Below are 24230 nucleotides of genomic sequence, written 5' to 3' on the forward strand. Positions count from 1 at the left end.
CACTTAAACCTAATTACAACAATCCACTTCTTGCTAATCTAGTAAATCAGATTAAACACTCTACCCTATCACGACAAAAAAAAAAATGCCCTAATGTGAATTCTCTATTTGTAAGAAAACTTGGCCAATATAGGAGTTTTTTTGTCAGATTATTCTTGAGGTATCATAGAATCATTTGCTTAAGATCATTATACAATGGATAGCTAATGACAATCATCATAAGATGTATTCTTGAGTTACTAGCATTTTTGAACTATCGCAAAATTATCTTAAGATGAGGGTTAGTTATTAATTTGCTATCATTTTGCTTCATTAATAGCACAGTAAGGTGAGGTTTCTTATACCATCGTATGTTCATAACTCCACTCTATCTTTTTCTAAGAAGAAAGAATATGGAAGAGGCTAATAATTTTTCTTACACAAAGTTGATAGTAGTTCTTTATTAATTAATTATCAATGTCTGGAATCAAATTCCAACCGGATCGAATCCACCAATCCTCTGTAAATTCACGTTCACTCTGCTGAGCGCATATAAAGTTTTGACTTTATAGTAGAATTTCACCTAAATAAATGACAAATTGAAAGTATTGATAACCAATTCTTCTAATAATATTTAGTATATTCCTAATTGTTTCATACAATTGTTTAACTTGATCTTAGCCATGTGATTGGGTCGTGCTCAGGTCGAATATGACCTGATTCATCTTGGGTCATGCACGATACAACACAACTCAAAATTGGGCATGTTTAACACCCATGGGACAATCACGCTAACTAATAAAAGTAATACTGATAAGAAACAAAACTGGTAATAATTACTAAAATAAAATTTTATTAAACATTTTTCATTTTGTATTTTTTAGATGGGTTAATGTATAAAATTTTATATGAACATTTTGTAAATCATATATATTGAGTGAGGCTAGGTTTGGCACAGAAGCATCATGACCTAATTAACCAACATGACACATGGGTCGGGCACCCATCACGGAACATAAGCCAAGCCGTGCTCGGCATGGTTCAAACTATGCCAACCAAGTACAATGTGATGCACACTATTTGATGTACTTCTACATTTTTTTCCCTTATTCTACCGTGAATATGTACATCTAATGACTAGCGCATGAGGTATTGCCATTATGAGATCTGAGGTTCAAATCTCGCAAAACTGAGATAAATGTCTTCCTTATGTGCTAGTCATTATTCCAAAGGCAAATAGCCGTCCGTGATTTATCTCCTCCATGTTGGTCCTGGAACAGATTGACAGGGTGATCGGAGCGAATGTATTCACCTTTGACCACCATTAGTTTTTGTTTAGAGAGGCAACGAACATCTTTGACAGACTAGCAATTCACATGAAACTCATCTTCGTTTAGCTTTCAAGTTTCCAATCAATCATGTCTAAGATCTCAGGCCCCCTACAGTATTTTGTTTTCATTTGTCCATGTTTAGCTCATTAGATGCTGTGTTGGAGTTGAGATACAAATTTAAGTCAATTTGCAATTTGATTGTTACCTTTTGTTCTTAAATTTACTGAACGAGAAGGGAAATAGAGGATCATGATGGATGTGTAAATTCACTTGAAAACGGTATATTCTTATTTATACAACCCTACAGTTCGCATCTTACAAGCAAAATTGGAATTCATTAGCTTCTCCATTAAAATATGTGATCAGCTGCCAGGTGATTGATTGATTGATTGTCTATAAGCTGAGAATGTTCAGAAGCGATACTCTATTCTGGATCAGCCTCCGAAATAAGCATTCCATACCATTCTCAAGATCACCGAGACTCTTCTCAATGCTCTGCAACTGATCCTGCACGATCACCATCTTCTCAGCACCAGCTTCTTTGACACCCGTAAACAGTGAGACATCCATGTTCCAGGTCTCATAAGAAGTCCGACTAATAGCTCTCATGGTCTTCGAGGAAAAAGACCACCAGCTAGATTTTGCCTCCGGGGCAAACGTCGAATGTGTGATCGAGCAAAGAAGAGATACAGTGATCGAGCACGCTTCATTCAGCATCCTCAAGATCACTGAGAGCTCAGTTTGTTCAGGCACCGGTTTGCATTTGCCATTCACTTGCTCTTTATAACTCTTTTTGATCATCTTCAACAATGCCTTTCTCGAACGAATATAAGCCTTTACTTTATCTTCCGTGGGATTCTCGCCTCTTCTCCGGATTGCCAGTTGAAGATCCTGAACGCTCTCTTTCATTGAAATGACCGCGTCCTTGATGGTGCCGAACAAGTCCAACAATTTGATCGATCCATCCGCGTGTTGCTGCAACCGTTTCTTCTGCTCAAAGTGGAGCAGACCTTGACGAATGCCTGGGAGATGACAAATATCCTCCATGCCATCGTATAGTTCGCCCAGGCGTCGCATTCCATTGCAAATCATCTCTTTTGTCATCGAAGATGCTGATGATTCCATCCAGGTTCTAAGTTTCTGCAGCTCATCTTCTACTCTACGAGTGGCAGGATGAGTTTGAGATGGTAAACTGATCGAACGAACGTGAAATTTATTGACTGAAAACTCTACGTCATTGGATTCGGAGGTGGCCATTGCCGTCTTCTTCTCTGCCAAGCTCTTTGCTTTCTATCTGTGGAAAGTTTGAGTAGGAGAGTGAAGTGTTTCTGATCCTTCTGCTCTACTTATATACTTTGAAAATTCCACCAACAACTTATCTAAAAAATTGGAAATTAGGAGACACAGAGAATCCTAAATCATCAAGTCACCCATGTGATGAAAATTTAAGTCCTACTATGCAATGTAGGAGATCTGCAAACAATCCCCATTTGTTTAAAACCCACAACACATGGTTGCTATTATTCCAGTGACAATTATAATCTTTAGGTTGCTTGTCTCCTGTATATTTCTTCAAGATGCCTTGCCATCGTGTCCTGCTTGTCTCCTACCGCTCTTCCAAACTAATCCAACACCGTAGCTTGCTTCTCGATCTCACGTGTAGGTTTGTAGTTCATTGAACTTGAGCACTGAATTTATTATTTGTCAGAAAACCAATTTATATGTGCTACGCTTCTTGCTCATTTCAGTGGTTGCCTGAAAGTTGTCTGCTCCAGTTAAAATAATAGCTGATGCTGGTCGAGCAGCGAGCATGCTGTGTACCTCTGTTATGAAGAAATAAATTTTGCCGTACTTGGATGGTACATGCTACTGTCAAAATTGCAAATGCAAAATGCTTAGGCTTCAAGGTAAAGGATCTCTTCATCTTAAAGCATACTTTCTATAAGTTTCACTTTAGCAATGTCTGAATATAAGATAAAATTGCTATAGTTTTAGCTGCGGAGTCAAAAATTATAATCTGTTAATCGGTCGATAATAGAGTTTAAATATATAAAATTTTAATTATAATTTATTTTCAAGTTATACGAAGAAAGATAAATTATAAGATTAATTTATAATTGACCGTCAAATTAACTAGGGAGTAGGAGAGATCAGCTTATAACTCATCCTTCATATGTCCATTGAAAATTAATTTGTGCTCGATGTAGTTAACTGAACACCACAATAATTGATGTACCTTCAACAATAAGATGTATGGTTTGCATGGCTTGGTAGACGCTGTGACAGTACTGGCCCAACCATAATATATAATTAATGGATCACGTATATTTTATTAAATCAAGTATTTTGATTGAAGGTGATTAGGCAAATATCTTCAATCATTCAACTACTACGATAAAACCTGCTTTATCCTTTCAATCACAAAATTAAGTATCAAATCTCTTTATCTAATTAAAAACTAAACAAGATTAGGTCAAGTTCATCCTTGCGATCGATAAGGCTGCCAAACAACTAGCCAGCCATAAACTAATTCAAGAGCTGATCAAACAATGGTAAGGCAATAACCGATCGATCGAGTTGATCCAACATAAGATAAGTCATTTGATATCATTTCAAGTAGTCAACTTACTAGTAGGTTATATAATATCACATAATTGATGAGTTTTATATATTCTATCTATTGGAATCCTTTGGTAGCATAGCTGAGTTGGTCAATGTTTACAGAATTGAGCAATAATTAATTTTTTTTTTCACATTTGTTGTTTCAAGTTCTTAAATTCATACCAAATTAACCTTGTTACACTCTTATTAATTTATTAAGTTTATTTTATTTTTTTTTACTCTAAGATAAGTTTTTTAAGGTCATCAAATACTTTAAGAACTTGATCATTATAAAAAGAGTTTGAATTCATGGCAAATTGACACCATTAAATCATATTGGTCATTGAGTCTGTTTATATATTTTTTCCTTCTAATTTTGTGTCTTTTAAAACCATCAAACACTATGGGTCAAAAATATTTGGCAATAGTAAAAGGACTCAAATTTGTGCCAAATGACACTATTGCTCCCACACCAATCTCTAAAATTTGTCTGTCGACTACAAAAATTTCCAGGCTTACCGATAGAATTATCCGTTGGTATTTCATCGGTACAGCTTTGTCCCGACGGATTTTCAACGGGAAACAATCAGTTGCGAGGATATGCGTCGAAACATTTTTTCCCGACGGAAATAAAACTTTCGTCGGTAGCTTACCGATTGAAATATAATCCCATTAGCAAACCCCGTTGGACAGTTGTCGCCAACTTTTCCGATGGAATAATTAATTCCGTCGAAGCTAGGTGTAGGCCCTGTATCGTAAAATACCGACGGAAATGTGATTTCCGTCGGCAATTACTAACAGAACTATCAATTCTGTCGGCAAATAATGATACAAAATACTGACAGAATACATATTCCGTCGGTATTCTGTTAGAAAATAAAAAAAAAACAAACAACACCCAATTGTATTCTCATTCAACCGTGTATACAAATTATATATCCATATAAAATCATCACAATCGATGGTATTTCATACATATAAACATCATATTATTCAATCCATACACGCAATCATATTTTACACATATTAACAATTCATACAATCATAGTTTACAAATCCTAACAATCCATATATAGATACAAACAAACTAACACAATCCATACATATAGAAACAAACACTCCATACATATAAAAACATATAGAAACAAACACAATATAAATAAAGCATCCATATATAGATCACAATATTTTCATGCTCAAATATATAAATCCATATCATGATAACAAATACTACAAAAACAACTAATAGTGTAAAATCCTTTAGAAAGTAAATACAATAAATTATGATGAGATTGATGTATAATTCAAAATATTATATACATGTATAATGAATTTTACATTTAAAAAATAAATACCTAGATAGAAAGAAGAAGAAGAAGATGATGATGATCGTGCTGAATATGTACATCCTGACGCCTGAAACATATAATAATGTAATATTTAAAAATAAGCAGAGTAGAATAAAACAATCAAATATATTTTGTATGTAACTTGTATGATAAATAAAGATTTAAATAGTAGTTGAACAAACCTCAAAACATGCTATTCACCACGGTCTGATGGATCTTGAGTCTCTTGTGACTCAAGACCATGTGGCGTCTGGGTGCAGGCGAAATTTGCCACGATCGCTTGCATACGGGCAAAGAGAGTATCATGCTCGGCTCTCCTCTACTCCTCATCGGTCCTCCTCTTCTCCTCAGCAGCACTCCACTGGTCCATAGAAGCCATTCTCTCATCAATTGACTTCAGTTGAGTGCGCAGTTCTTCATTTTCGCATCTTAATGATTGCACCTCACTAGAAGAAGAGGAACTAGCATGACCCCTAGGAGTCCTCAAACGATCAAATGCCACTTTGGCTTGGGAGCCAAGGTGGTAGAGGGTGGAGTTTTTTGTCCTTCCACCGACAACATCATAATATATCTCATTTAGCGCGTCGGTGGATAGAGACTGTGGCTCCTCCCCCTCTGATGGTGGCTGAGAGGCCTGAGCCACTCTTTTTGTCATTTGCTCCTATATTCAAAATTATAATATTGATCAATATTTAATTTGATAACAATTGTTAAAGTTAATCAAAATAGAAATGCATGAACAAATGTAATAAAGTTAATAATCTTATGTGTAGGGTCCGGGATCGAGAATCGACAAATGACCCATCTTTCTTCTTATGGGTCTTCAGAAAGACCTCCATGCATGTGAGCTACCGAGCAAGATCATGCTCCTGTATACACAAATAATTTGGGACATAATTATACATACTAATGTAATAATAAAATAAAAAATTGTTAGAAAGTATAACTTTAAATTAGATTACCAAATCCATAGCATGTGTCACGCCCCAGAGGAGTCCCTGTCCGAGAAAATTTCGGCAGCATCTCCCCTGTACGGCGGACAATCTGAAACTTTTCTACATCCTCACATACCTCAGCCACAGGCGGCTGGAATAATAAAAACAATAAAAATACAACCACACATTCCATGCAGTTTATATAACAAGTAAACAGAAAGATAATACCTTGACTCGAAATCAACCCTACTCCACTACACTCGAAAAACTCAAATCCGATGAACTCACCTCTTCTGCCGTCCAGGCAGACATGTAGTAGAATAAATCCAAATCCAAATCCATCGACAAAATAAAATCCATACAATGTCCGTAAGTAAAATAATCCAAAACATAACAAGTTCAAAACAGTCTAGAACAGAAAAGAAACCAAAAGAAAACCAATCATATCCTCGAGGTCTGCAGGGACCAGCAACTGGAACTCTCTCCTGACAGCATCAACCTGAAAATATCCACAATGGAGGCGGGGTGAGTCCAACACTCAGCAGGTATAATTGATATACAAAGTAGGGAAATAACACCTAGCACTAATCATGCGTACAGTCTCCTGATATAAGAAAGATAAAAATATACATCTGAAGTAAACAGGAGAGAAACTGTACTAACCAGGACCTGAGTATAAGGTCAAACAGTTCGAGGGATAGGGAAATCCTGTATGCATGTTAAACATAGGTATCCAAACAATATGCAGCATATAAATGCAGCAAACACAAACACAAGCAATAAATGCATCATGCATATGATGCCAATGATGCGTCCTGGTCACCCCTGACGCCAGTCAACCATCTCACACAAAAGTGAGGCCGAGTGGGTAGGGCTGTGACAACCGTGCACTCTGTCGTCACTACTCCTGATGAGTGACCGAGTGGACGGGATGCTGTCGGAGTACACCTATCCTCCTACCCCAAATCATAAATGGGGGAGCGCAATGCTCTCATCTCCTGGTACACGATGACGGGGAGGAATCCCTGCCGGATAACACGTTGTGTCACACTACCCATGAGCGGACCAACGGTGCCTAACAGAGTCCCTGCTGCAACACACTCTGCCTGAATCGACCACTAACCCATGAGTGGTGGTGTGTGCAGATCCATGTAACTGGCGATGTGCTCAACAATAATGGAGCGGACTATCGCATAGCATGCAATCATGCAAATGGTGCATGGCAATAACCATAAAAACATCCTGACCTAATCCATATATATAGAAAAGTGCACCCTAGGTCAACGAATCATATCGAATCAAAGGTACACAGAAGGTATAAAAACCTAGGTCCTGAATATGGTGAAGCATGGTATATCACTACCCCTATAAGCATGTATAAACAAATAAAGTATACATGGGATGCAAATCAAGCAATCAATCAATCATGTATCAGATATTGGGTAGTGACTAACTGAAACAAATAAAGGACATAATTAATTCAACTTGTTAAATTCACTACTATGTATATCAAATGATATAAGTCAAAAGTACGCGCCTCCAAAAAGAAAGGATCGTATCTGGTCCAAATCTGACGTCGAGATATCGTCTCGCGTCAAGGTCCTGTGTCGATCAATATATATTTTTATTTAGCTAACATTCATAAGAATTTAAATAGCTAAATAAAATCCACAAGACTAAATTAGGGAAAACCCTAATCCGCACAATCTAAATCAATACACCCTAATTAAATCCCATGGTCAATTAGGGTTAGTTACCTTAACCCCAAACAAACCATTAGATAGCAATCCAAAGACCTAAATCCAATTACACCTGAATCTAAAACATGATCAACCACATGTTCCATTCTAAATTCATAGACCACATCAATTACAAAAGGTATTAAGATTCCTACATCATACCTCAAGTTCACAGCCATAAACAAGGTGGCTGCTGGAAATCCACCTCATTGCCCTAAAGCTTCTGTCGACAACTACCTAAAGAACAACAAAACATCCATTCAGGTGTACAATGCCATATTCTTTAAGCATCCAGTATGAACAATTTCAACATCAAAACCAAGAATTATCTACAACTAATTCCTTAACAACAGGAGACACTTAGTTATCATCCAACAATACACCAAATCCATTAAAACTATTCCCAATTCGATAGTAACCAGTGGAACAAAATTTTAGACTAATTCGCTTAAATTCAAAATAAATCAAAGAAATCTAAACCTAGAAGAGATCCATATACAGAACAGGAATAAATCTCAATCTCGGAAACTCAATTCGGCAGGGCATCTCTAACCATCCTGCACTCAACCTTGGAACCGTGCAACGAATCCGACAACCCTTCATAAGCCAAAACCGAAAACAAAAAGAAAAATCCCCAAAGACAACAAGTGTGTCAAGAACACCCAAACTTACCTTCAATCGAGACTTCTATCACAGCAAGAAAAGGAAAATCAAAGATCCTTGGAACCCTAGTCGCCTCTTCACGCCAGCGATCGGGAGAAAGGGCGGCGGTGTCGCGAGCCCAGGGAGGGGCGTCGGCGCAAATAAGAGGGGAATCGGCACTGGTGGCTCAGCGACTGTGGCTCGTCGGAAATGAGGACCAGCACTGGCTTGGTCGGCCGACGGCGCACAGAGGAGGGCGAAGGTGTGCGGCGCGATGAGAGGAGAGGGATCTGGCGGCTCTTGCTCAAACGCTGGCGAGGAGGAAGAGAGAGGAAGAAGAAGCTTGGCCGGCGTTCGATCGGAGAGGAAGAGGTAACCGCCGGCGCTAGGAGGTTAGGGCACGGGTGAATTCGGCGAAGGAGAAGAAGAATGGCACGCGGGGAAATAAAAAAAAAATGAGGGAGAAAAGAAATAAGAAAGGAAAAGTAAATAAATAAAAATCAACTTTTCCTCACTGAAATGGGTAGCCTAAACAGGCTTTTCCCGGACTCCCATTTTTATCCCCGTTAACTCGTCCGTACGAGCGCCGAAAAATTCCCGAAAAATTTCCAAAAATTCCGGAAAATTCCCTTATTAATATTCGTCTATTTTCAGTATTTTACATTCTCTCCCACTAATAAAAATTTGGTCCCCAAATTTCGTTTTCTACCATCAGCAAGTACTAACAACAGATATAGAGTATAAATGCTGAACGGTAAATAAATCACATACCTCAAGTAAAAAGATGGGGATATCGAGCTCGGATCGTATCCTCGAGCTCCCAAGTAGCCTCCTCGTCTGAATGATTCTGCCATCCGACTTTAATCAGCCGGATAGTCTTGTTCCGCAACTGACGCTCTTTTCGGTCCAGAATCCGTACCGGAACCTCCTCATATGTAATGTCAGGCTGAACTGAAACTGGAATATCTACCAGCACATGCGTCGGATCGGGTACATATCTCCTCAGCATGGATACATGAAATACATCGTGCACGCCTGACAGGGACGGTGGTAGTGCCAGTCGGTAAGCTACCGCTCCGATCCTCTCCAAGATCTCAAAAGGGCCAATATACCGCGGAGCCAGCTTACCTCGGAGGCCGAATCTCTTCACCCCTTTCGTGGATGAAACTCGCAGAAATACATGGTCGCAAATGGAGAACTCTAAGAGTCTCCGACTCGGGTTAGCATAACTCTTCTGGCAGTCTTATGCCTTTGACATCTTCCATCTGATAGTACGGACCAACTCTGCATCCTGCTGAACTCTATAAGGTCCCAACAACTGGGCCTCTCCAACCTCATCCCAGAGGACGGGTGTCCGACAAGGTCTACGATACAACGCCTCAAACGGTGCCATCTGGATAGCCGAATGAAAGCTGTTGTTGTAAGCAAACTCTACCAACGGCAGATAGTCCTCACAACTGCCTCCGAAATTCATAACACATGACCTCAGCAGATCCTCTAAAGTCTGAATAGTCCGCTTTAACTGTCCACCTGTCTGCGGATGGAAAGTTGTACTGAAACAGAGCTGCGTGCCCAAGGCCTGCTGCAGACTCTGTCAAAAACAAAACGTGAACCGTGGGCCTCTATCCGAAATAATAGTCAACGGGACACCACATGATCTGATGATCTCCCGGTAAAACAGATCTACCAATCGATCCAGGAAATCAGTCTTCCGGATCGCTAACGAGTGTGCGGATTTGGTTAATCGATCAACGATTACCCAAATTGCGTCATGGCCTCGTCGTGTCCTCGGCAACCCTACCACAAGTCCATGGTAATGTGATCCCACTTACACTCAGGAATAGGAATCCGCTGAAGTAACCCTGCAGGTCTCTGGTGTTCAGCCTTCACCTGCTGACAGACAAGACATCTAGCTACGAAATCCGCGACGTCTTTCTTCATGCCGTTCCACCAGTAGGAACGCCTCAAGTCTCGATACATACGGGTCCCGCCTGGATGGATCGCAAATCGAGAGCGATGAGCCTCCTGAAGTAGCTCCTGTAAGACCGGATGAGACTGAGGTACGCATAATCTGCCTCGGAAGTATATAATACCCTCCTCATCTCGTGTGAACTCGGTCTGCTGCCCGGAAGCTATCTGACTGCCAATAAATTGCAAATGCTGATCACTGGCCTGGGCCTCTCGGATCTTCGTCCTGATCGACGACTGAGCAACCATGGTAACAAGAATACCCTGCTCTGTCGGTCCCTGCTCCTCAAGATCTAACTCAGAGAAACCCTGAATCAAGTCCATGACTGAAATCCGGTGGCAAGCCAAAGTCCCCCTGGACTTCCTGCTGAGTGCATCTGCAATCACATTAGCTTTCCCCGGGTGGTAGCTAATGGTACAATCATAGTCCTTCAGGAACTCCATCCATCTCCTCTGTCGGAGATTAAGCTCCTTCTGAGTGAAAATATATTTGAGACTCTTATGATCAGTGAGAATCTCAAATGTAATACCGAACAGATGCTGCTGCCAAATCTTCAAGGCAAAATAATGGCAGTCAGTCACAAGTCATGTACTGGGGTAGTTCTCCTCATGCTCCTTCATTGCCAAGAAGTAGGAGACTACCCTGCCGTGCTGCATCAAAACAGCGCACAAATCCTGTAGAGATGCGTCGGTATAGAGCACGAATCCATCCTCTTCATAAGGTAAAACCAAAATCGGAGCCGACACTAGTCTCCGCTTCAGCTCCTAGAAGCTGGTCCTGCCATCCTTAGTCCAAGTGAACTTCACGCCTTTCCTGGTCAGGCGTGTAAGTAGCATAGTAATCCATGAGAAACCCTCAACGTATCCCCGGAAATATCGGGCCGAACAAAGGAAGTTGCGAGCCTCTTCTATAGACTCTGTCTACTCCCAACGGTAACAACCTCGATCTCCTGTGGAACCACGGTATACTCCTACTGATGACCGTGTGTCTCAAACATCTCACAGAAGACAACCAAAATACGCACTACTGATCTTCACATCTAGACGTTTCAATCGAAACATCTCTAGAACTATACAAAGATAGTGTACGTGATACACCTCAGATCAGGAATAAAACACCACATCATCAATAACGATAACGAATTAGGATCCAATATCCTAGGGATACCCAAATCATCTAGTCCATGAAAACATCTAAGGCTCCGCAAGCCCTAATGGTAAAACCAATACACATAATGTCCGTATCACAGACATTCCCAATCCATAAGATCCTCGACAATAAATCTGAAATATGATCACCAACGATATAAATCATCTAAGCATAGATCCTCCAGTGTGAGAGTAACGCTCCATCACAGAAAATACCACATATGTGGGAGCAACGCTCTACCACAAGAAATCCTCAATATGTAGGAGTAACACTCCACTACAAATAATCTATAACATGTATATGCAATAGATATGGGAGCAATGCTCCGCTACAAGCAATCCGAAATATGTATATGTGGGAACTCCGCTCCACCACAAACAATCCATAAGTGTCCAAGGCACCTAACTATCCAACTAGAGACTGCACGAGATCACTCAACCACAGATCAATGTGAGTAGCCTAGGGTATAACAACCTAGTAAGCAAATCAAATCTATAGTCAACTCTATCATCATCCTAGTAGATCGGTCACCCACTAATAGAAGAATTAATTGACAGGATAATACAACCAATAACATAATGTAGACATTTACACTCTACATTCAACATAGGTAGAATCATCATGATACTACCAACAATGCACCTGGCACACGTGCACACACAACATAGGTATGATCGACATAATCATCCAATTAGTACACACCAAACACACTCATAGCACAGGTATAAATCAGTATAATACCTCCAACAATACCTACCGAACCCGTGTGCATATATCGACATAGATATAATCAACAATACACCTCAACAACACTCACATGACATATGTACACCTATGCCAAGAGTATAATCAACGTAATACTTCCAACAAATCATAATCGGCACAAGTATACTCTCAAAACAATCATATAATACACAAGATACCTCAAATATTACACCCAACACATCCGCACATATCATAACTCAGATTAGATCGATAAGATACATCCAATAAAACACTCAAACATATGTGCACATTCCACAACATAATTTTTAATTGACAAATACCTCCAATAAACAATCAGACATGTATGTCTAACCACTCGGGTATAATCTACTAGAAACCCACAATAATTATATGTATAAAGGTGTACGACCCAAAAGATAAAGTCAGAATTCAAGAACATCAAGACACTCTCATTTTTTATCCTCAAAAATATCAGCCCACATAATATCAGATGAATAAGTCTCTACTCCCCATGAGAGCAAATTAATATTCCAAACATCAAATCATTATTTATCCACATAGTCCAATATCAGAGGAAGCAAATATCAATTTTGTCATCCTGTTAACTAACCACAACTAACCAGATTTATTAAAATTCATAGGCACACTCAACCGTAAATTCTCTAGCACCTGATCTATATCTGATCACCAACTATAATCATCAAATATGTGAATATCATACATGACACTTACTATATCACCATCAATGACAACCCAAATAATAGATCATCAAAATAGTTATCCACTAATAAATCATCAAAACAATATCTAGTAATAGATCATCCGACAACCACATAACATTTACTCTCATAAATCATTAGAAATCAACATATTACAATATCTGATCTCACAATATCCCTCAACCTCAAACCTTTCTCAATAATGATCAAACATGATAACTCCCCAATGACCAATTTTCATCGTATCGGGTACTCTAATATCCAAAAGATATGAGTATAAAAACTCTACTGGCTAAGTCCACAGGAATATGTAGGTATCATCCATTACCCAACTAACAATAGCAGAGGCTGGTATGTGCCTTCAACTCCTACTAGTAGTAACAGAAACTAAAACTACTGGTGGTAAGATATATAAAATCACCAGAGACTATAATCCTTGATCTTTATTAGGGTCGACCAAGATCAGTGGCTAACCCATCATATGTAATATGGGCTACAACAACCAGACAGGTACTAAAGATAAAGTGCTAATACATGTCATAACTATCAAATTAAACATCATACCTATATGTCGTCTGGAGATGTTCCGTCACTGTCCAGTCCCCAACTTCTGACCTCAAAATTCCGAACGAGAATATCGTCGGAAATCCAAATAATCTGAAACGGAAGTCCGAAACATAACCATAACGAAAATCCGTACAAACTGAAATAGACATCCAAAAATCCAGAACACCAAAAGCAGGTATCCATAACCTGCTCTGATACCAATAAATTGGTATCAGATAAATCTCGAAAATCCAAAACACGGAAATCCAACAAGCGTCGCCGAACTCTGGCGCTCTGATACCAAGTAAATAAATTGGTATCAGGTTATCCCAAACATCAAAAATATGAAAACAAAAGATCGTATACCTGTGCTTTGATACCACTAAATTGTCACGCCCCAGAGGAGTCCCTGTCCGAGAAAATTTCGGCAGCATCTCCCCTGTACGGTGGACAATCTGAAACTTTTCTACATCCTCACATACCTCAGCCACAGGCGGCTGGAATAATAAAAACAATAAAAATACAACCACACATTCCACGCAGTTTATATAACAAGTAAACAGAAAGATAATACCCTGACTCGAAATCAACCCTACTCCACTACACTCGAAAAACTCAAATCCGATGAACTCACCTCTTCTGCCATCCAGGCAGGCATGTAGTAGAATAAATCCAAATCCAAATCCATCGACAAAATAAAATCCATACAATGTCCATAAGTAAAATAATCCAAAACATAACAAGTTCAAAACAGTCTAGAACAGAAAAGAAACCAAAAGAAAACCAATCATATCCTCGAGGTCTGCAGGGACCAGCAACTGGAACTCTCTCCTGACAGCATCAACCTGAAAATATCCACAATGGAGGCGGGGTGAGTCCAACACTCAGCAGGTACAATTGATATACAAAGTAGGGAAATAACACCTAGCACTAATCATGCGTACAGTCTCCTGATATAAGAAAGATAAAAATATGCATCTGAAGTAAACAGGAGAGAAACTGTACTAACCAGGACCTGAGTATAAGGTCAAACAGTCCGAGTGGTATAGGAATCCTGTATGCATGTCAAACATAGGTATCCAAACAATATGCAGCATATAAATGCAGCAAACACAAACACAAGCAATAAATGCATCATGCATATGATGCCAATGATGCGTCCTGGTCACCCCTGACGCCAGTCGATCATCTCACACAATAGTGAGGCCGAGTGGGTAGGGCTGTGACAACCGTGCACTCTGTCGTCACTACTCCTGATGAGTGACCGAGTGGACGGGATGCTGTCGGAGTACACCTATCCTCCTACCCCAAATCATAAATGGGGGAGCGCAATGCTCTCATCTCCCGGTACACGATGACGGGGAGGAATCCCTGCCGGATAACACGTTGTGTCACACTACCCATGAGCGGACCAACGGTGCCTAACAGAGTCCCTGCTGCAACACACTATGCCTGAATTGACCACTAACCCATGAGTGGTGGTATGTGCAGATCCATGTAACTGGCGATGTGCTCAACAATAATGGAGCGGACTATCGCACAGCATGCAATCATGCAAATGTTGCATGGCAATAACCATAAAAACATCCTGACCTAATCCATATATATAGAAAAGTGCACCCTAGGTCAACGAATCATATCGAATCAAAGGTACACAGAAGGTATAAAAACCTAGGTCCTGAACATGGTGAAGCATGGTATATCACTACCCCCTATAAGCATGTATAAACAAATAAAGTATACATGGGATGCAAATCAAGCAATCAATCAATCATGTATCAAATATTGGGTAGTGACTAACTGAAACAAATAAAGGACATAATTAATGCAACTTGTTAAATTCACTACTATGTATATCAAATGACATAAGTTAAAAGTACCCGCCTCCAAAAAGAAAGGATCGTATCTGGTCCAAATCTGACGTCGAGATATCGTCTCGCGTCAAGATCCTGTGTCAATCAATATATATTTTTATTTAGCTAACATTCATAAGAATTTAAATAGCTAAATAAAATCCACAAGACTAAATTAGGGAAAACCCTAATCCGCACAATCTAAATCAATACACCCTAATTAAATCCCATGGTCAATTAGGGTTAGTTACCTTAACCCCAAACAAACCATTAGATAGCAATCCAAAGACCTAAATCCAATTACACCTAAATCTAAAACATGATCAACCACATGTTCCATTCTAAATTCATAGACCACATCAATTACAAAAGGTATTAAGATTCCTACATCATACCTCAAGTTCACAGCCATAAACAAGGTGGCTGCTGGAAATCCACCTCATTGCCCTAAAGCTTCTGTCGACAACTACCTAAAGAACAACAAAACATCCATTCAGGTGTACAATGCCATATTCTTTAAGAATCCAGTATGAACAATTTCAACATCAAAACCAAGAATTATCTACAACTAATTCCTTAACAACAGGAGACACTTAGTTATCATCCAACAATACACCAAATCCATTAAAACTATTCCCAATTCGATAGTAACCAGTGGAACAAAATTTTAGACTAATTCGCTTAAATTCAAAATAAATCAAAGAAATCTAAACCTAGAAGAGATCCATATACAGAACAGGAATAAATCTCAATCTTGGAAACTCAATTCGGCAGGGCATCTCTAACCATCCTGCACTCAACCTTGAAACCGTGCAGCAAATCCGACAACCCTTCATAAGCCAAAACCGAAAAAAAAAGAAAAATCCCCAAAGACAACAAGTATGTCAAGAACACCCAAACTTACCTTCAATCGAGACTTCTATCACAGCAAGAAAAGGAAAATCAAAGATCCTTGGAACCCAAGTCGCCTCTTCACGCCGGCGATCGGGAGAAAGGGCGGCGGTGTCGCGAGCCCAGGGAGGGGCATCGGCGCAAATAAGAGGGAATCGGCACTGGTGGCTCGGCGGCTGTGGCTCGTCGGAAATGAGGACCAGCACTGGCTTGGTCGGCCGACGGCGCGCAGAGGAGGGCGAAGGTGTGCGGCGCATTGTGAGGAGAGGGATCTGGCGACTCTTGCTCAAACGCTGGCGAGGAGGAAGAGAGGGGAAGAAGAAGCTTGGCCGGCGTTCGATCGGAGAGGAAGAGGTAACCGCCGGCGCTAGGAGGTTAGGGCACGGGTGAATTTGGCGAAGGAGAAGAAGAATGGCACGCGGGGAAATAAAAAAAAAAATGAGGGAGAAAATAAATAAGAAAGGAAAAGTAAATAAATAAAAATCAACTTTTCCTCACTGAAATGGGTAGCCTAAACAGACTTTTCCCGGGCTCCTATTTTTATCCCCGTTAACTCGTCCGTACGAGCGCCGAAAAATTCCCGAAAAATTTCCAAAAATTCCGGAAAATTCCCTTATTAATATTCGCCTATTTTCAGTATTTTACAGCATGCTCAACAATAGATTTCGATCCTTACGTTTGCCGAGCGATTTCGGTGCTCGAGCCACTTGGCTCTGTATTTCTATTAGATCGAGCCTTTTCAGTATTTTCTCGCTATCTTTCTGCAGCCCAAGTGGTTGTCTTGCACTCCATGTCGTCTCTGAAACATACGCTGACCTAGTGCCCTTTTTCCTTATATAATACATAAGGTCTCTGTAAAGTTTAGCACAATAACTATTCCATGTAGCTTTGAACTGTTCTTCTTGGCTATCTTCCCATGTATATCTTTTCTGTAATTTAAAGTATATATTTTAGTATATGAAAGGATAAATATATTATTGAATACCAAATATATTAATTTTACTTACTACAAATTCATTGTAATAAAATGTCTTTATCTCCTGGTCTATATGCCTCCATGTAGTACCATAAGTACATACTTGCTCTTTAAACTTTGCAGTGATATAAGAGGCTACCCGGTGGCCATCAGGAACAAATCTACAAGGAAAAAAATAGGTATGCAAATTATTGAAGAAACTAATGAACTTGTATTACTAATAACAAAAATACATACGTATATCCGACAACTCTAATAACCTTGTAGCCACGGGGTACTACTGTCTGCTGCTCAACCATAATAATATATCTGCACAATAACATAGCATGCATGTTCTAGTAATAATATATCTACATAATATATCTACAAACATGCATAACATTAACATTAACATCACAATACAAAAATATATCTACAAACATGCATAACATTAACATTAGCATCACAATACAAAATTATATAGAAAATAACAGTTCAGACATCACATTAGCAACTATTTAATCAACATTAATAGTTTCAAAGTCTTCATTGCTAGACTCTGTTAGTACAAATTCATCTTCACTGTTGGACATCTCTCCATCATCTATCTCCTCATAAGTGACATTAACATCTACAAGTAATTGAGATGTTGATTCAAGTTGTGTATCAATTGAATGTCTGTCCACTTCGTCATTCTGAAATGCATCAGGAATCTGAGCAGTGATGATATTCGTCATTTCTTAATCGAGTGAGACTTCATTTGACAAACAGACAACCATTCACTGAGTCTTCTTCTCTTTGTAGGGTATTCAAGATAGAAAATCTGTGCCGCTTGTACCCGAAAATAAAAGGTTCAAACTTGTTGAATCTTTTTTTTTTTTTGCATTAACCTCAACTAAATTATACTTTGGATGTATTCTGGTACCTATTCTTGGGGTAGAATCATACCATGAACATTTAAATAGCACACACCTCTTAATAGGTAATGCAGGATATTCAACTTCTATGATTTCCTCAACTCTACCATAGTAATCATACTGAGTGTTATTGTTGTCCATAGATCCTTTAACGCAAACACCAGAATTATAGGTTAATCTTCGTGAATCTTGTTAGGCCACGTGGAATTTGAGGCCATTAACATAGAAACTAGAGTAGACCTTTATTTTACGAAGGGGTCCTGATGCAAGATTCATGATCCTATCATCTGTCATATTTGATATTCTACGGTCTTTAATCTATACAATTAGTAGACATTAGAACACTACTTAATACACATGAACTTAAATATTTGATAAAATCTCCAACTTACATATATTTCAAACTATAATGCAAATTCAACCTCTAACTTTTCAGCTACGCCATCTGCATCCATTAATGGATTTTGTAGATATAGTTGTTGTTCATACAAACTGGAAAAGAAGATAATTTTAAGGTAAATGAGATATCAAGCAACAAATTAAACGGGGGATAATTTTTTAATTAGAGAAGTCAACTTACTTTATGTATGGTTTGACCTCTTCACAATTTAAGAGTATGTATGTTCTTGCAGCATAGTATTCTTCTGGAGTTAAGAATCTAGAAATAGATGTACCTATTGGCTTGCCAGGAAACTTAAACATAGAAAGCATCGAATGGTCTATTGCTTGAGCATCATCATAATTTCTAGGAACCTTGTGATGCCTGGTTTTAACATTATCAGCAAAACAATAGGAGCAGAATGAAGATGCTTCTTCAGCCAGATAAGCATTACATATTGAGCCCTCAACTCTTGCTTTGTTACGAACATTATTCTTTAATTTTCTCAAAAACCATTCGAATGGATACATCCATCTATATTGCACAGGACCAGCTATTTGTGCCTCATATGACAAATGTACAGGCAGATGTTCCATTGAATCAAAAAAACTAGGTGGAAATATGCGCTCTAACTTACATAATATGAGAGGAATGTCTATTTCTAGTCGAAGCATATCATCCATCATAAGACACCTCGCTATCAAATCTCTAAAAAATAGACTTAATTCTGTGAGGGCTTGCCAAACATTATAAGGAAGTAAGTCATGGAAAGCTACTAGAATAAGTCTTTACATGACAGTCATGACTCTTCATCCCAAATATCTTTAACCTATTCATATCCACGCAACGAGCAATATTTGAGGCATACCCATCTGGGAATTTTACTTCCTTCAACTAACTACATAAAGCATGCTTCCCATCTTTGTCTAATGTATAACAAGCCTTTGGAAATCTATTGGTTATGTCATTTTGATGCAACTCTGGTCTGTTTACTAATTCTTTTAATTCTTCACGAGATTTTGCAGTGTCCTTAGTTCTTCAGGCGCATTCACACAGTGTTGAAGATATTATCGAAGAAATTTTTCTTAACATGCATGACATCTAAATTATGTCGAATGAGTAGATACTTCCAATAGGAGAGCTCCCAAAATATACTCTTTTTTTTTCTAACTACATTGGCACATCTTAACAATGTATCTATTTATCTCATCAGAATTAGATTGAGATACAGATATAAATCCATAACTGTCTATTTGTTCAATGATTTTTTCACCTGATGTATGGAATGTTGGAGGAGGTTTTCTGACTATAACATTTTTTAGGAAAATTTTATTATTTCGCCTGAAAGGGTGATCAACAAGTAAAATTTTTTGATGATTATCAAACCAAGATACTTTCCGACTACAAGGTAATGAAAAGGCATCAGAATCTGTCATGCTGTGTGGACAAGCTAATTTACCCATTGTGCTCTATCCTGACAACATTGAATATGCTGGAAAATCACTGATAGTCCATAATAATCTAACATGCAATCTAAAATTAGTTTTACTTACAACATTATAAGTCACCGACCCTACATTCCATAAATCATTTAATTCTACAATTAGTGGTTGTAAGAAAATATCTATCTTCTCTTTGGGATTGGTTGGACTAGGAATAAACATAGTAAAGAACATAAATTCATCTTTCATGCACATCCAGGGTGGTAAATTGTACGGTGTTAATATAACTGGCCAGGATGAATATTATTGTCCTAATTGATCAAATGGTTGAAATCCATCAGCGGAAAGTCCCAATCTTACATTACGTGGTTCCATTGCAAACGAGGGAAATACAGTATCAAGATGTTTCCATGCAGAGGAATCACAAGGATGACACATAATTCCTCCTTCATGCTCATGTTCATGATGCCACGTCATGTGACAAGCTGTAGCGATAGATGCATACAAGCGTTGAAGTCTAGCAGTTAAAGGAAAGTAGTACATCACTTTCCAAGCAATATTTTTCTTCTTCTTCCCTGGTATACGAGTACGATTCTTATAACGAGGGTGAGTATAGATTTGCATTCACTCAGTTCGCTATCTTCATTTCAAAATATCATGCAGTTGTTTACACAATAATCGATCTTCTCTATAGGCAAACCTAAACCTTTAACCAATTTCTTGGTACTGTAAAAACTATCTATCATTATATTGTCAGCAGGAATCATCTCTGACATCAATTGACATATATCATCATAACATCTTTCAGAAAAATAATGTTCTGCTTTCATATTCAATAACCTTGCAGTAGTTGATAATTGCGAGTGACCTGAGGGAATGTCTTCCCACACTTCTCTTTCACTAGCCTTTAACATTTCATATAGCTGCTGATATTTAGGTGCTGGTCTTTCATTTATATTGGAATAATCAACTATGACATTCATTGCATCATGAACCATTGATTGCATTCCAATATCATAAGTTGATGAGTCATGCGCAGTAATAGTTGTGCCAGATGATGAACCACCGGAAGGCCCAATTGGTTCATACAAATAAGGTTCTCCGTGACAGTACCAATTGTAGTAATTTGGCACAAAACCATTCCTACATATATGTATTTTTATAGTATCTTCATCACGGAAAGCTCTATTTTGATATTTTTTATGATTGCACGGACACTTTAATTTGACACCATTCATACATTCTGGATGACTTTTAGTAAAGTTGAAAAATTCTTCAACTTCAACAATAAAATCATCTCTAATAAATCCTTTTTCTAATCGATTGTACATCTAAGTTTTGTTTATAGACATTATCACCTAATGCGAATACACTTTAAAATATTATTAAACAAGCATCCCTTACACAAGCAATCTAAAGCATGCCGATAGCTATATAAGTCAATCAATTAACATGTTTAATACTCACATTATTAAAATCAAGATGTTTACTATCTAAAGCATAAATTTACACAACTATAACAATTATCATAAAGCATATATAACAATAACCATAAAACATATATGCACTATTAACCAAGCAAATATGTAAATGTAATGTTTAAGAAAAAAAAATACCTGAAGACAGTAGGCTAATAGGAAGAGAGCAGCAGATACAGTTTCCTACAAAATATAAATTAAAAAATAAGTAAAATTATACTAAAATAAGTAAACAAGACAGTAGGCTAATGCCAGAGACGCGACCAACTACGTGCTGGGGCAAGAGACGCTGCCAGCCGCGTGCTGGAGGCCGGAGACGTCGCCAGCCATGTGCTGGCTGCTGGAGACGCCGCCAGCTACGTGCTGATGGCCGGAGATACGGCCAGCCGTGTGATAGCGGCCGGAGATGCGGCCAACCGCATGCTGGCGGCCGGAGATGCTGGTGTTAACCTTTTTGCATGTCACGAGGCACTCCAAATTAATTAAAATTGAAACTCATTAAAATTAATACAAGCATTGTAGCAACGAGTCCAAGTCGTATTTTTCTTTCCAAGGGTAACTAATAAATGTGTGAGTATTCTAGAATTGATTCACTTAGCAAATTGAGTTCTTCTTCAATTCAAACTAAAATCCGATAAGGTTTATTCTTTTCTACATATCACTTTCTCCTTAACTTGATCACCTTCCTTCCAAAACCAAATGAACATCACTTAAGTGAGGATTTTTATGCATCATTGAATCAAATGGTTTAATTCCTATCTCTACAATATACAATCTCAGTAACAAGGTACACAATCAAATCTCAAGTTAAGTTTTCTACAATTAAGCTCATTCACAGAAATAGATAAACTCATAAACTCCTTAAACAGAGGTAACAATCAAAACTAAAGTTGATCCATCTTCATTTAAGCAAGATCACAAGTTCAAAGACCAAAATCAGAGCAAAGAATTACTAACTACATTACAAGAGCCTACAACTATCAGCATTAGTAGCAGAATAAACCTAACAGCACTAAGGTCAATATCAGTATCAGTATCAGGTTAATAATCCGAGTTTGAAAGCAAGAATTCGGAATCAAAAACATAAAATCTCAACAGAAATTGAAATTGCAAAGATAGGTATCAGATCTGAAGATCTAAACAAAGTTTGAACACAATTCAAAGACAAGATAAAGAAAAACAAAACCTAAACATTCCACAAACCAAATCGGAACAAATCTTCTCCACTTTGCCGAAACAAAGGTGCTCTCGGAAACCTCCCCTCAAACACCCAACAAGCAATCTCCAAGCGCTCTACTATCACCAGATAACGTTCATAGCTATTGGAAACCTCCCCTAAAACTCGCATCTGACTGGTATTGTAATGACCCAATTTTCCCTATTTCAAGTTCTAAAAGTCCATAAAAATATTTGGAAATACTTTTAAAATATTCTAGAGATTTTTAGGAATTTTTAGAGTATTTTTACATAATTTTTGGAGGTCGTTTAGTAAGGTTACAAAAAGAAAGAAGTTTTAAAAAAATGTTGAAGGTGAGATTCGAACCCACGATCTCGAGTCGGACTGACCCAAGCAAAACCGGCCCAACCAGCTGAGCTACACGGTTTTGTTAACCTTATATGGTGAGAATTAAGTTTATAACATAGTTAATGATTAGGGAATAAATTGAGAAAAAGTGCGCGACTGAGGGATTGAAGCCGAGACCCCTTGCTTCGGTTAAAAGTCGATTGACCAACTGTGCCGGCGAGTTTTTGTTAATTAAGGAAAGAACGGATTATATTTAAGGTATAGTTCGGTTTAACCCTAGTATAAGAAAAGGAATTTAGGTTTCTTTTCGGAAAATCAAAAACTTCTCTCAAAAATCTCTTCTCTTCTTGGCTGCGTGACGGCGACAAACCCACAAGCGAAACCGCGACGTCTCCTAGGGTTCCTTCCGGCATCGGCGAAGCTGTCTTCCGGCCAACCTCATCCGTGGTGGTCATCCCGACAGAGAGGAGCACGCGTGAGCACAAGAGGAAGCCAAGAACTTCCTCTTGCCGAAGCCCTAGAGTTCGTCCCGATTGGTTGTAAGTCCAAGCAAATCATGGTGAGTTGCTTCTCACCTGCAGTAGGAGTAGTTCCGCGAGCTTTGATTCTTCTTTGTTTGCTTTCGGGATTTGTAGTTTGATTTTGGTAGATTCATTTGGACTGGGTGATTTTGTTTCACTGAGTTGTTGTAGGAGTGGTTTCGGATTTATGTTAGTTCTTGTGTTGATTTCGGAGCATGTTTCATGGAGCTTTTGTTGTTTTTGCTTGTTGCCGTGATCCTTAAAGAAAGAAAGGGAAGGGTTAGTTCAGTTCAAGCGGGTGGATTAGAATTCCTTCCAAGCCTTGTAATTAGTATTGTATTCAGAACTCTGAAGCTAATGCAAAATTTTATATCCATGTGGATAGGCTAGTTGGAACTCTTGACCATGACAGGGATGCCTTTCTAATATACTAACCTTCCATCATCTTGATATCATTGACCTTCTGATCTTATTGTAGAACTGATATTATTGATCATGATGAGGAATTAACTACAATTTCTATAACAAATAAAAGAAGTATTGAAAATATTACATTGTTTGATTGATATATACTAAACTTGGTC

At 38.5% G+C, this 24230-nt stretch overlaps 1 protein-coding gene and 1 long non-coding RNA gene across 2 annotated transcripts; both read right to left on the bottom strand.

Annotated features, from left to right (window-relative positions):
- Nucleotides 1–1662: 1662 nt before the first annotated feature.
- Nucleotides 1663–2590, bottom strand: LOC122008956. Its single transcript, XM_042564895.1, has one exon. It carries the CDS (start codon nucleotides 2565–2567, stop codon nucleotides 1704–1706), a length of 864 nt encoding a protein of 287 aa, XP_042420829.1. The 5' UTR covers nucleotides 2568–2590; the 3' UTR covers nucleotides 1663–1703.
- A 5039-nt stretch (nucleotides 2591–7629) lies between these two features.
- Nucleotides 7630–8980, bottom strand: LOC122008962. The gene is made up of 3 exons (XR_006119432.1): nucleotides 8607–8980; nucleotides 8097–8171; nucleotides 7630–7797 (listed from the first exon to the last, which is right to left on the bottom strand). It is a non-coding gene; the product is annotated as an uncharacterized LOC122008962 (long non-coding RNA).
- Between the last annotated feature and the right edge of the window lie 15250 nt (nucleotides 8981–24230).

Source organism: Zingiber officinale, chromosome 1A (genome assembly GCF_018446385.1).
Source record: "Zingiber officinale cultivar Zhangliang chromosome 1A, Zo_v1.1, whole genome shotgun sequence".
Taxonomy (NCBI): domain Eukaryota; kingdom Viridiplantae; phylum Streptophyta; class Magnoliopsida; order Zingiberales; family Zingiberaceae; genus Zingiber; species Zingiber officinale.